This window comes from Camponotus floridanus, unplaced genomic scaffold (genome assembly GCF_003227725.1).
Source record: "Camponotus floridanus strain SB8 unplaced genomic scaffold, Cflo_v7.5 scaffold2, whole genome shotgun sequence".
In the NCBI taxonomy this organism is placed as follows: domain Eukaryota; kingdom Metazoa; phylum Arthropoda; class Insecta; order Hymenoptera; family Formicidae; genus Camponotus; species Camponotus floridanus.
Window position 1 is genome coordinate 1,139,659 of NW_020229325.1, and position 14,796 is coordinate 1,154,454.

Sequence of the window (14,796 nt, forward strand, 5' to 3'; positions counted from 1 at the left end):
TGAAATCTAATATTTCTTTGACAAATTTTATTCGTTATCGAAAATTAGCAAAAATCGTGAAAAGAATTGCAGGTCAGTAAAGCTGCTAAAGAAAGAAACTCAACTTTCAAAAAAAAAAAAAAAGAAAAAACATTAAATACAATTTCTAGAACACCACATATATAAACCAACCTCCATATATAGATAGTACACCTGCATCGCCGTATGTGCTTGAATTATGAAGGCGCGTTTGCATAAGACTTTTACGGCGGATTTTATCCTACGTAGTTTATTGGCACGTCCCTTATTGGCCGGTCCTCTCACTTGGAACCGACAGCGATTAATTCCTTTTCCCTTTTTCCCTCCATGGCCGGATATGAATTTTATTTTAGACGCAATCATTACGGATGCATACGTACCAACTGCATTCGCCGCGGTGCGATGGAAAATTCGCTGAATCATCCGTTATTCGTGCTACCTGGCGCCAATATAATTTAGCGTTACGAGGCATCGAGAAATGTGGACGCAATTACGAAATCGTGAAAGTTAATAGCATTTGATGACTTGGCGAATTAAACTTGCGTTAAACGTTCCACAATTACAGAAATAAACTTCGTATTATTCTACTTCTAATATTCATAGAAATTGCAATTATATATCTATTAACATATTATTTTTCTATTCATATAGTTATTAAGAGCTTTGAAAAATATCTAACTCTCTCCTTTTTTTCTCGAAGTATCTTATCTTTTATCTGAGTCTTTTTAGATTTCGTGTCTTTTAGATTTCTACGAAAATATTAAGAAAATATAGCATCGGTTGCAAATTTCCAACTTACAATCTATATCTTTTTAATAATTAATGTTCAAATTAAAAAAATATATTTAATATTATATTTATATAAATATATTTAATTTTTTTCAATAAAAAGAATAGAATAATTTATTATTTTTTTATTCTAATATCTATTTATAGATTTATATCTATTTATATGTCTCTTAGTTTATAAAAATCAATCTCTTTAAATTATATGTAATTTAAATTCTATTAATCAACTAATATCCCATATTGAACTAATTGTTACACCATTTATTCATGTATTTTTTTATATTTATATTAATATTAATACTTAAAAAATTGGAAAAATGGAAAAAATGGACAATGAAATGCTATAACTATCATTACAATTTTGTAATAAAATGTTAGACAACATCCTCATCTCCTCATGTTTCACGTAATTGTCATCAACCTGCGGCTGTTTTCGATGCGCAGAAAATATTCCCTATAGATTGCATCGAGATAGTTTCCATATCTGTACACTGTCAAAATTGAATCACTCGAGAAAGCCAGCGAATGGCGGATGAAAATTTCACCATTCGACATTTTGTACGCAAATCTTCATTCACAAGTTCTCTCTTCCTAACCCATACAATCTCATCGAACCCCATCACTCAGTCACTCTTTCATCCGGCAACTTCTCAAGTGTCTTGAGACATATCGAAGTGCGCCGGATTACTTTCTCGTATCTCCTCGGGGATGGAAACTTTACAACCAGTCAACATACAAAGATCGCGAGAAGAAAGTCGACCACGGCGAAAGTTGCGAGTGAATTGGCGGAATATTTCGCAGTTGAATACCAGAACTGTCGGAGTCCGATTGCACTCTCGCAGTTTCTTCTCTCGCTTCGAGCGAGAAGATGAAGAGAGAAGTCTTCGTCGAAACATCATTTCAACATCGGAAACATCGAGATAAGAAATCCGCGTATAACAAGAAATCCTAAAAGCGGGCATACTTCAAAAAGTATACACCTAGTTATTATAACAATGTGTACTTAAATGCATTACAAATAAAAAATGCGTCATCTTCATATATCACTTTATAAAAAATATTTAATACGGAAAATAAAATTAAATTTAAATATAAAATTAAATATAAAATTATCCAAATTATTTTCGCTTTTTGTAATATTCGAAGTGAAATCTCTCGAGAGCAATCGGATTGTTTTGAATTGACTGGAACGTTACTCGAGGATCGTGATATAATGGCCTCCGTCCGTCGCCAAGTCTGAGTTGCACGTTCTTGGAGATGACGTCTCCAGATGCTGCACATCTCTCGTCTCGCGAGATACCTTGCGACGAGTATTTGCGACTCCGATTACGAAAGTCGAAGACGATTCGATTCAACCATGGGGAAGGACGATACGAGACGAGAACGATTCTCCCATCGATTTTCTCGGGCACGAATCTGCCCTCGAGCTGCTTTTTCCCTTGAAATATGCTGATTATTCGGCGCCAGTCACGTTTTTGTATTACATCGAAATTACGATACGTTATCTCGCGCCGAAAAGACGGAAAACAGAAATTTATTATTTTCCCTCCGTTATTTATGCGTCCGGTTTAATTTCCAGAATCTGGAAGTCACCAAGGCCTACTTCTTTTGGGCACGTATCGCGCGCCTTTACTTTTGTATAGCGTCGCACATTTAGACACGAGAGGAATTTATGCGCGACGTACAATGATTCAGCACGCACTCCTCGTTCTTGGGCGCAATCCCCGCGTAAGCCATCGATATTTCAAAGATCCGAGTGCGTGTCACTTTCGCGGATCTCTCCACGATTCGTGGATTCTCTAGATCCCGTGAGAAATCGTCGATTTTAGACTGTCGTACATCTGGTTATCCAGTAGCGATTTCGACGTAATCGGCATCGGCGAATTCATTTCTCCTTCATTCGCTTTCCTTCTTCCATGAATAGATCGATTCTCGTTTGCTTTATAATCTCGGTTATCAATTATGTATAAATCAAATGATAACGTGAAAGAGAGCGTTTTGAGGCCGCACGAATTGATCACCTGTTGCTCAATCAAATATACGAAACACCGCTGTTAAAATTACGATTTATTCCTATTATATTCATTTTCGCCGCCGGCTGAGGTAGGGCAAATATTTGCCGCCGATGGCAAATGCAATTGCGGCTCGGTAGCGCGTAAATTTTGTGGAAATACACACGTTACGAAACGCCTCTCTCGTAGTAAGGCCAACATTGTGTTCGCGGGATTGTCGAGGTGGGGAAAGGTCAACAAAATTCTGAAGAAGCGCTTGTTGCTCATTCGTTTCCGCTAAAACGGTGCTACCGAGGCCTTTCGCGCTTCGACCCTCTCGAAAAACAATTTCTTTATCGCCGGTACGTAAACGTCCCCTCGTAAAACGGTGCCAAGAGATCGGTCAGAATCTTTTCCACCGCGTCGACCACCCTTATACGGACAAATCCTCGAGAAGGAAAAGATGTAACATCTCATCCCTCTTTGGGGGCGTATTCTGAAATCTTACGATGGTGACGCGGAGAGACGTAAAGCCGAAAATAACGATAAAAGGATCCTTTTCGAATAGATGCGCGCTGAATTTAAAGAGACGGAAATAAAATCGTATGCCGTTTGAAATCGATCATTTCGCGTTGACTTCATTGTTTCACTCGAACGTCGACTTAAATCAGACGAAAATACGAAAGACTAAAAATAGAATGAAAGAATAAAGTAATCGATATCACGGATATTGAAACGATTCGATTAATATGATTAATATCCTATATTCTATTGTTCTATTCCGGTATGTTTGTCAATATTTAATTATCAACAAATTATTCTTGTTTGTACGATAATGTCAACTTGATGTAATCCTCGCGTTAATAAAATCACTTCAAATTATTATCATTATCGGACTCTATCAATCAAACTTAAAAATATGAAAGCAATTAAACGACAAATATATTCAATACACATATGTACACGTACAAATGTACATGTTCCCAGAAAAATCTTATAAAACCATAATAATCGTCACAAGACATCAATCTTAATTATTTTGTAATTTAACACGTAAAAGGCGTACATGTGATCAATCAGAAGCAAACGCATTAATAGATTTTCGTTGCTTTTCTGCGAAATTAATCAAGTTAATAAAATAAGATCTATGACTTAATTTTGTCGTTATATCTCGTCGAGATGAAAATCTCTAAAAAGAAAAATTCTTTCTCGCAAGAAATATCGAAGTCTTACGATCGCATTGCGGCAGATATAAATCTAAATGTAACGATAAAAAAAACTCAATGTGCATCGAGTGAAATATGTTGAATACATTGGCAAAAAGAGGGGAAAGAACGACTGAGAAAGGGGGAAATAGAACGTGGAACATCGTAAAAAAGATAATAAAAAGGAAGGCGTTCATCTCCAGGGGTAACTCGTCCACTCGGTCCATCATATTCGCGCTTTTACGCACGTATTTGCATACATAGTCAAGTGGTACAGGGGCTGAGAAATCGCAAATAAAGGAGAAGAAAAACCTGAAATAAAAGAAAGTTTCGGAAAGAACGAGCGATGGTAGGAGAGGGAGACAAATTCCTACAAAATCACGATATCTTCCAAGAGAGGAAACCGGCATCTCTTCGTCATCTTCGTTGTCTTCGCCATCGTTTCTCGGTCGTACAATAGTCATCGCGCGCGACCTCGGACACAAGGAAGGCGCGATGGCCGGTTCGCCAGGCGGACAATAGCTTTGCCGACAACTTTGTTGTCGCGACGCGGTCGACGTCGGCGCTTGTATTGTTTGTCGTCGTCGGTGGAAAAGCGCGCGGAAAGAGGATATAGCGAGAAATGCAGGAGGCGGGGAAGGTGGAAATGGTTGCGGGGACCATGCGGAAAGTCTGCAGGCGATTTCTATTGTCGACCGCGAAACGCTCTCTCGGCCGCCGATATAATTGGCGCAGCCGCGCGCCGGATAACTCGGACGATAACGAGGACAAAGAAACGGCGCCGCGAAAGAAGACAATGAGAGGAGGGGAGAGGAAAATCCCGAGAAAGTCCCGGGGGTTGTCGAGCATTGGGTCGCCGCTCTCTTCGGCCTTTCTGACGATAATAGCACGCGAATCCCGTGTTAAGTTTGATAGACTCCACCAAGTAAAGAAGACGGGACAACTTATACAATAGCTCTTAGAATTTCTCAATATATAACTGACTATAACAAATAGCCGGTAAATTTCTGCTCTCTATTCGCCATGTTTTTATTTCTGCGCAATATATACGAGAATCCGACGATATTTCGCAATTTGTTCGCATATTTCCTATTATTTCGAATGTTTTTTCAAACGCATGTTTATTGCGATTTACATAATCAGAAAAATGACAAAGTTAAAAGTTCTGTTGTATCGAAAGGAATAAACTCTTATAGGTATAATAATTTCCTTCTTCATTCATATTAAAGATAAAACTATAATTTATAAGAGAGTGTAATTAACATTAATTTTTTTTAAGAAAACTAAAATTAATGAATCAAATCAAATTTGTATTGCATTATATTCCATATTTCATTATATTATTATATATTATATTACATATTATATTTATATTACATTTCTGTGTAAATATTATTATCTTTCTAAATAAATATAATTTTCTGAAAATCGGGGGAAAATTAACTTATTAGATTGACATTCACATATCATAAATACATTCGAAAATCAGGAATATTATGAACCACAGAAGAGCGAGAAATCGAGCTATTTTTATCGAATAATTTTTGGTCGAAAATCTTTGATAAGGAGAATTAAAACGACGGTAATAATGAAGTGGATAAGAGAAATCCAATAACTTTTCCTTTATCTGCCATCCATCCGAATATCGATTATTAGAATAATAGCGGTTAAAGAGGATATCACAAATAGAGAAAAAAGAAGAAAATACAGCTAGATATAAACATGTGTCTTTGAATATATATTTAGTAAGCTTGACTACTCATCTATCACTACTCATCCAAGATCGAACAAGTTCATCGGTTTAAAATGTATTTGTGAATGAAGGCGAGTAGATCAGAATACGCGAAAGTACTACTACCGACCACTAACTTCGCCTGCGAGTTCCGATTGCTCTTGTAATTGACGAGACTGTGAAAGATGGACTTTCTAAGAGCTACCCCGAGGCGTTGGTGGTAATTGCAGTTTGATCGCGCCCTTACTGCAAACTTTCACCCAGTTTGTGGGCCTTGTAATAAGTCTCAAGTTCGCTTTCCAGTAACTTTAGTCTCAGACAGTGAAAACTTGTAAAAATTACAGAAGTACCCTCTTCATAAATTGTAATTCGAATGTTATCCAGTTGCAAAACAGAAACGCTTCCGCAAAGTATATTGAATAATAATTTTTAATTGATTAATGAAATATATAATTCAAAATAATATCTTACACATTTTTAGGAAGCTATAATATACATTTTTAATTCAAAATAAAAATCTACATCAAATAATCTCAAAAAAAGCATCAAAAAATTTAAAAAGTATAAAATTTTAAATAAACTTTGTGTATAATTCTAGAATATAATTGTAGAAAATAATTTTGCAATACATTGTATATCTTTTTCACTTAATTTTCCATTCACGCAAAACTCCATGAATAATCACACACGCGACTGCTTCGAATGAACAACCAGGCGTCAGGAGGTCGCTATTAAATCAACTCAAGAAGATTGTCTTTATCTTTGTCGTATGAGTGCCGTCGAAACGGAAGCAGGACAATCGTGGGAGTTGTTTGGAACTTCGTATGCCGCGTCCCCAACTTAGATTTAACTATAAGTTCACCCCAAGGATTAATGTAGCGCCGTCGTAATTACATGAAGAACGGGAACGATGTGGGTCGAATCACGTGTACCTCGAAACAGGTCGAATTAATCTTCTTGCTCGCTCCAAAGGCTAAACTTTACGCACGACTCGCGCACGACTTCCTTTGAGGCGATTCAGCCTCTATCGAACATATCTTTTAATTGGATATCGATGAGATGCGCGGGTGCTTTGTGTGATCTCTTAAAGTTCATGTTAGTGAAGATGTTACATTTTACATTAAGATGATCATTACATTAAGATGATCTTTCACAAAATGTTTTTTTTATGTTCAGAAGATTTTGACGGACTATCCATTTTAATTAACTTGATATGCTTTTCTTTTGTTAAAACAAAATTTCTGTAATTTAAATTTATCATGATCCTATTACATGTGGTATAATTACATTAAGACATTCAAATTATGAAAATGAAAAAACAATGTACAAAAATGCTGAATTAATAATATTAAAATTATGAAAAATGCTGAATTAATAATTAAAAATTAAATTAAAAACTTTTTGCAAGACACATTTTCAATTACATAACATTCAAAACCGCAAAAAAATATGAAGCGAAAATATCACGCGATTCGTTTGACCCTTTTGGCAAATCCTTTCAAAAGATCTCCGTGGTATATTGAATTCTGCGATTTCATTCCGCTGATCACATCAGCGTTCCCGCACATCTATCCATATCAGCGGACTACCTTTCGAGAAACGAAAGATCTGTTTTCCCGGGGTGGGAAACGGGGCGGTCCGGTCAGTTCCAGTGGCTTTTCCTAACTTTCGATCCCGCGAGACTGGTCGCTGAATGCCCAATGTCTACGATCCACAGAGAGCTATCTTAGTTTTACCCTACGGCACGTCCAATGTATAATTGACGAGTTGCACAAAGTTTGTTTCGTTTCAATGTAAAAGACGTGTATATGTCAAATATTTTGACATTTCCTCCAAATACAATATTTCAGAGCATTAACCTACGCGATCTTTCAACTAATCGCATATACAACTTCCTCTATACAAGTCACTCTATTTAATTATTTTGATATCTAAAAAAATATCTACATACCTAGATAAAAAATAGAAGCAGTTAAAAATAATATCTTTTGATTGAGTATACTCGTGTGCAAATACGAAGGATATATAACAGGTATATAAAAGTTCAGGCAAATTCGTTTTATGAGATATTCAAAATCCGATTTTCTATTCAAATCATATCTCGCTTTCAATAAAGGATTTAACACAATTTTTCGTATAAATAGTTTATAGAAGTAATATGACAGTTTTGACAGTAAAAATATTTTCCATGTATTACGTATATTAAAGTGATAGATAACCAAATCATTTTCTTACTTGGAAAATCGCATCCATTATAATCTGAAAATTATGTCGGTGCATGTCTTATTATGACCATTATACATTCGCTCTTCTCAGAGAATTTGCTTAAAAGATACATAAGCTTCTTCTCTTCTACCTCTATAATTTTATCAGTGCCTCTTTCGTGCTGCATAATGCATCGGTTATTCCTCTGTAGACTTTTAAACGTCATTAAAATACTTAATAACTAAAGATACTTGTTTCTCTTTGTGATTACAGCGGAGAATTTACCGATGGGTTTTCCAATGATTACTCAAGCGCCGACGACAAAGGTAGTCGAGATGGGCCACAACGCGGTTCTTCTTTGCACGGCGGTTGGATCCCCGACGCCCATCATCTCCTGGGTGCGAGACATGCTACCTATCGACACGTCAAATCCACGATACACAGTCCTGGATTCCGGTAAGTAACGAGCACCTGTCAAAGTACGACCGGAGCATCATATTATCGTTCGTTTTTTTGAGAGATCGTTGTGCAACGCGTGTGCTCGAAAGCTCCAACTAGTTTACGCAATTTTAGCTATTAAAAGCTACCGATACGATGCGGCAAAATAAGCGCGACGTTATCGCGACGAGCGATTTATTCGCGAGACGGGAGAAAAGGGACGCGCAAGGACGAGGAGCGAAATATGGCGGATACAGTGAGAGCGATCGAACGATGACAAAGGCTATGAAAGATAGAAAGATTAAGAGTGTTTGGCGGGTACACAGGTAGGTAACAATGGGGCGCCCCGTCGACGGCGCGCGACCGCTGGCGCATGTCATATCTCGTTGAGTGCTCGGGGTGCGTAAGTCACTGTCAACTCGCGGCGGCGTTGATCGAGTGGTCACGCGATACGCGAACATCCAGCACATCCATCTCGTTTGCCGAGAGCGCACCTGGCCCCTTCATCCCCCTCTTTCGCTCGTATTCACCGAAGCACACTTTGTGCCCGATCGTATGCGCGCTCATAACCGTGTCGTTAAAGTGCTTTCGCGCTATTTTCATCGCTGCGATTAACGATCCGGGTTAAATAGCGATCCGCTCGAAAATTCATTACGTCGTCTTTTCATCTTGACGATAGCGATCCGTAAAAGTCTCGCTAAAACGCGCTATTCGCCGAAGAAATTCGCGAATTTATAACTTGAACGATGACCTTGTTTCAAGTTGTATCTCGACCGATATGTGGTTTTTCGCGAGGAATATGATAATGCGATCGATAATCAAATACACAGAATGAACAAGTTCATTTAAATGTTATTGATGTTACGTGTCTTTGTTATTTAGAATTCAAGAGCACGGCGGTCGGAAATACGTTGCGTGTCTGACCGCACGTCGCTCTGACTACTGCCACATTTGACACATGTACTCTAAAGATCCGCACGTATTAATCTACGACCTCGTCAGTTTAAACAAAAAAATGTTAAAGATCTTTTTACAAGCATCACCTCGTGACATTACTACGAATGTCCATTAGCGTCTTGATAAGAAATCTTGCTTACAATTTATCCAATTATTTATTAATCCAGAAATAATAGTAGTAGCACAGTTCTTGTCTGATAATAGATAAATGTCAACTACCTCTCTTGATGTTTCCTAAATATAAACGTACTACTTTTAAAATTTAATTTACATTTTTAAATGTAATTTAAGAACGAATATTATACAATATTTTCTTCCACGGTATATATTTTGCCACTAAGTTTGACCCAACTCCATAAGATATCTCATGATCACGATAAATTCGATACATATAAATCGTGATGTCCAAAAGAATCCTTTTTATAACACAATTTCTTCCCTCCTTCAGTATTTTTCTTAATGTCTAAATTATAATTAAGAGGAGGGAAAATATATTCTCGAAACTGTAAGGCGCATCGCTGCCGAGCGGAAACTCCTTGCGAAATATATTAATAATACTCCCCGAGGAAGTCGACGGCGCGATAAGGGAGGGCGAACGAATAATTTTCAACGAGCGTTATACGGAGTTTCGTTAAAGCGCGATGCATCCCATTATCATTACCTTCGCCGCTTACACGGGGCTACACCTCCGCGCACCTTCGCGTACATACCGTACGTACGAATGCATGTATGTATAACGCTCACTTTGTTTTTATCGCATGGCGGCGGTATCATTATCGAGCGGCACGTCACGTAATACCGGCGGTGCACTTCCCCGGACTATCTTTACGGTGCTCGCCGCAGTTTGCCGCGACGTGAAAAGTGTACATTAGATGCAACGAAAGCCGCCGCAACGTGTATGCAACGCACACAAACACACACGGGCGCGTACATGCACGGCGCGGCTTGCACCGTGCCTCGTCGTATGCGTGTGCGCGTTATGTATTATGGATACGTTTGCATACTCTCCTCGGCGCATCCGTATGCATCGAGGCCGTGTGGGAACGAGGCGTCGATACGGGCGTGTGTGCGCGGCGTGGCAATCTTGCTCAGAAATTGCCGTAAAGAAACGTCACGGTGAAGGAAATTCGTTCGACGGCCGAAAGATCGGTAGATCCGATCAAGAAGTTCGATTCCCGCGATGCGCGACGTTGCCCCCCCCCCTCTCCTCCTCTGCTCCCCATTGAAATTCATCAATTTGACAAGCGGACAATCAGGCGAGGTGATCGGAAACGGGGGTCCTCCGCGAACGAGTCCGTCCGATTCCGACCAACGGTCGTTTTCACGATCGATAGCCGCGATAATGAAGTATGTCGAGCGTTTATGTAAATTCGTTCGGTAGCGAGAGGGGCGGGCCGTTACGCGGCTATTATTATTGTAATTAGATGGGAGGAATAATGGCGTGTACTTTTAGTGTTTTTGCTATTTCTCCTCTTCTCCCCTTCCCCCCCCCCCCCGCGCGAGGTTTGTCTATTACCGCAGTTTGAACATTGCCCCGTAATAATAGCAACATAATAATGATAGTAAATTTATGTAGAATTCAGTTTCCGATATATTTATTACAATTATTATCTATGATATAGTGATATTGAAAAAGTTTAAACTAAAGATGTTTAAACGAAAAGGATAGGAAAGCTAAAAAAACAAAAACTGGAAAAAAGAAAATAAATAATTTTTTAAATTCAATTAAATGTCTCGCATATGGATCGACTCGTTTCACGATGCAGGGTAAATAACAAACCAATCATTTAAAAAAACTTACTATAATATAGTACTGCGAATTTTATCCTCGTACGTTAGTTTCCAACAGCGATCTCCCCAGCATCCGTAAATTCAATTTGCCAATGCGGGGCTGCGCTATTTGTCATCGTGCATCTTTTTATCGAGTGGAAATAACGGTGCCATTGTCGACCATAAGATCGAGTTAAGCGTAATTTAACAGAGAGGGGTTGATAACCTCAGCCTGCGTGAGGGGCAACCCCCGAAGTCACATCAGTCACTCGCTCGCTCACCCCCTGAACGTTATTCGCGTGTCTTCGCAACGCCCCTTCGTACCCCACACGCGTCCTCTTTCTCTCCCCCAGTCGATAGCGCATATCCGTAGAGTATGTTACCGCCGCCGCTGCCGTTATACGCACGTTCCATAAAATATACGGCTTAATGTATCGCAAAAAGTACATCACGAGTCGATGTACTTTCTGCATACAGCCGCGCGCCAAGTTTCGCGCGAGGAAAATGGATGGACGAGAAGTAAGGAGGGAGAAGCATACCGGAAAGAAAAGACGCGGCGAGAGCCGCGACTGGGCGCGAGGGGGGGACGCTGACGGAGTCGGCCGGGGCGAAAAACGAGAGTTTTCATAAATTTCATCTCGCGTTGACAAGCATTTTTCTCGTAAATCTTATCTGTCCTCGAACTCGTTAAGCGAGAGCTCGCTCGAAAATCACGTGCACGTGTCGTCGTCGTATCTATCGCCCCCTCCCGATACCGTTAACGCATTGCGGGACGTCGTGCGATAGATTGCCCGTACGTTTTCGAGGACTGATGATGCATTCTTGACAGCGTTTTTCATCGTTCCGCGATGTTTTATCTCGAAACAAGAAGTGGACATCACCAAATAACATGGGACGATGCCAAAAATAACATGCGCTATCCATCCCGTGCACTCGATACATCATGTGTTTTCCCCAAATAAAATACAAACTTCTCGATATACACGCAATCTATTTTCAAAATTGTGTTATTAAAAAAACAAATATTACAAAAAATAACATACACATTGAACATTTTGTATGATGAACATTTGTAAAACGTATGCTTGTGCGTGAGAACATTTTTATGAAAAAATGTATGTCAATATTTTTATATCCAAATTGTCAAATAATAATATTTAATATTCTCTATCGTAAATTTTTTAAGTAATATTTTTAAGTAATATTTTTAAGTAATATTTTTTGAGTAATTTATTAAAAAAATCTAAAATCTTTTTATGTTTTATCAAGATAATTATTTGCCCTTTAGTGATACATATCCATCACTCATATATCTGCTAATTATCATTAAAAATTTCAGTCCGATTATAACAATCAAATAGATCAATAGCATCTCTCAATAATAGATTTCAACACATAACGAACTGAGTCGGAGTTTTTTTCATGCACATCTCGATTCATTAATTTTGCGCGAATGCGAATATCTGTTGGAAAAAAGGCGTATGTTCGGTAACAAAGAATTACAGAAGATGGCAAGCGTTTTGCAGGGATAAGCGGAAGGATGATAGGTCTTTTTCTCGCTAGGTTCATCCGTTTTCTCGCAACAATTAAATATAAAATTATACGAAAATTGCACGCGTGCATACGTATTATTCAAATCTCGCAGATTAAATTTGCCAGGCGCTTCGGCCCCGCGTTGTCGGCGAGAATTAAGCCAGTGTTAAAATTTTAACTCACTGCTCTGGTTGGGGCTTGTTGTACGCGCGCGCACGCTCCAAATACTCGCCGGCATATACCATTGTTTGCGTTAATTTACGGGAATAGCTACATCCGCGATGTACATTAACGATATCAAAGCGTCCTTGCTTGTTATAGAATAGCGCTTGAGACTACGAAACTATTCTCTTGCATTTTCACCGCGCACGATTAAATTCCGCGAGATCTTCGCACTTTGCGCGTTAACACTTCTACCATCAGCAGATGGAACCGTATGAATGCAATCGAGGTTCCCCAGAGTGCAATGATAAATTACGTAACGATAAAAATCAATCTTCTTTTTCCAAATAATTAACACATAATTATATTAAATTTTAGCCTTATTATAGAAAGTCATAAGAGTTATAGTTTTCAATTGTCAAATAAATTCTTTAGATGCATTTTTTCGAATATAATCTTATCTTGAAAAATGTAGTTAAATAAAAATCAATCTCAATCTTATATCAAAAATAAATAGCGTAAACGATATATATGATATACTAAATTATCGGTCTTGATGAGAAACCAAAAATCTTCCAAGAAAATAGGAGATTCATAGCAATGTTGATACCAAGCATATGATTTCGCTAGCGTGACGATAAATCACGCTCATTGTCTCGGAGAACTCGCGAGTACGCAAGAGTAAATTTAATTATGTAGATATGCGCGCATATAAGTTGGAGCAGTTTAACGTTTCATTTAACCCTTAACGGTTCTCGGTGGCTTGGTATGGCGCGCAATTTTTGAAGAAATCTCTCTTTCTCTCGGTCGTTCGCTTAACATCGCGTCGCAGGAGTGCAACAACGCGGGCAAAATTTAACACGGCGAATCGTTAAATTATATTTTGCAAACCTTCGCTCGTAAAGCCGCGAACAAGGTGGTGGTGCGTGGCCCGAGCGAGGTAAAAGCGGAGACGTCGCTTAGCACTTCGTCAACACTCATAAAATTCCCCCCTGTTTAAAGCCTCTCGGAGTGAACGCTAAACTACGGAATAAACGACGTAATATAGTAGTATGACTAACTAGTGCGCTTGAACTAAAGACATCGCAACGAATGTGATCTGCTAGATCATTTTCGAAATAAAATTTACAAAGAGAGGAGATCAAATTCTTTTATATTTTGAATTCAATACAGACAAGAATAAATAATAATAAAGGTATATAGAAGTGAGAATTATAATATAAAGCTCTCTTCTTACATTTCTCTTTTTATATGAACACGAAAGAGAAAAGGAAGAGAAAAAGGAAGAAATAATAACGTATCTTCTATAAGTCTTGAAGAAAATGAAAATACAAAAAATGATTTTTTCTACTTGACCATAACTACGAGATAAAAGATCTGCCGAGTTTCTGTGCATTTAGTCCTCTAAAACTCATGATTTCCATTGGTAATACAATAAAGTCCGCTTAATAGAAATATTTTCATTATTACTTTACTTTTAATTCTTTACGCACAATGTTTTTCAGATTTAATTATAACATGTAGCTTTTCTATTCTATGTCATACGTATATCATAATTGGTTTTAATTATCACGTAATGTCAGCCGTGTTTATTTAATTAGCACGAATCTTATAATTCATTGAGAAAATAACATGAGAAAATACTCGCATTATATTTTTACTATGAAAGCCACAATGATCTTTGTGACAGAATTTTTCTCAAACTTATTTGAATGAGTTAATAACCAAAAGAAACCAAGAATACAAATGATCATGAGCGCAATATTCTTATCGTGCGCTTTATTTCTCTCTTGTTCATCATCTTTCCATTTGCTTGAATATGATAACTCCCTCCGCGTTATTAATGTCTTTTTTCATAATGTCAATCTTTGCAAACAAGAATTCACTCTTTCTACCTATTTTTGAGGGAATTATTAATCCTATTTTCTTATAATGTGTGTAACGATTACGAACTCGGATCATTACGAGTGTGACGCTCATCTCGTACCACAATCAC

General features: G+C 38.1%; 1 protein-coding gene across 8 annotated transcripts in view; it reads left to right on the forward strand.

Moving 5' to 3' along the window:
* Positions 1 to 14,796, forward strand: part of LOC105258293 (tyrosine-protein phosphatase Lar) — a 369,476-nt gene that overhangs the window by 326,302 nt on the left and 28,378 nt on the right. For all 8 annotated transcript variants that reach the window (XM_011269465.3, XM_011269470.3, XM_011269471.3 and 5 more), the window contains one exon: positions 8,214 to 8,396. In XM_011269465.3, coding sequence (XP_011267767.1) covers positions 8,214 to 8,396 — 183 coding nt within the window. The remainder of the gene's footprint in view (positions 1 to 8,213; positions 8,397 to 14,796) is intronic.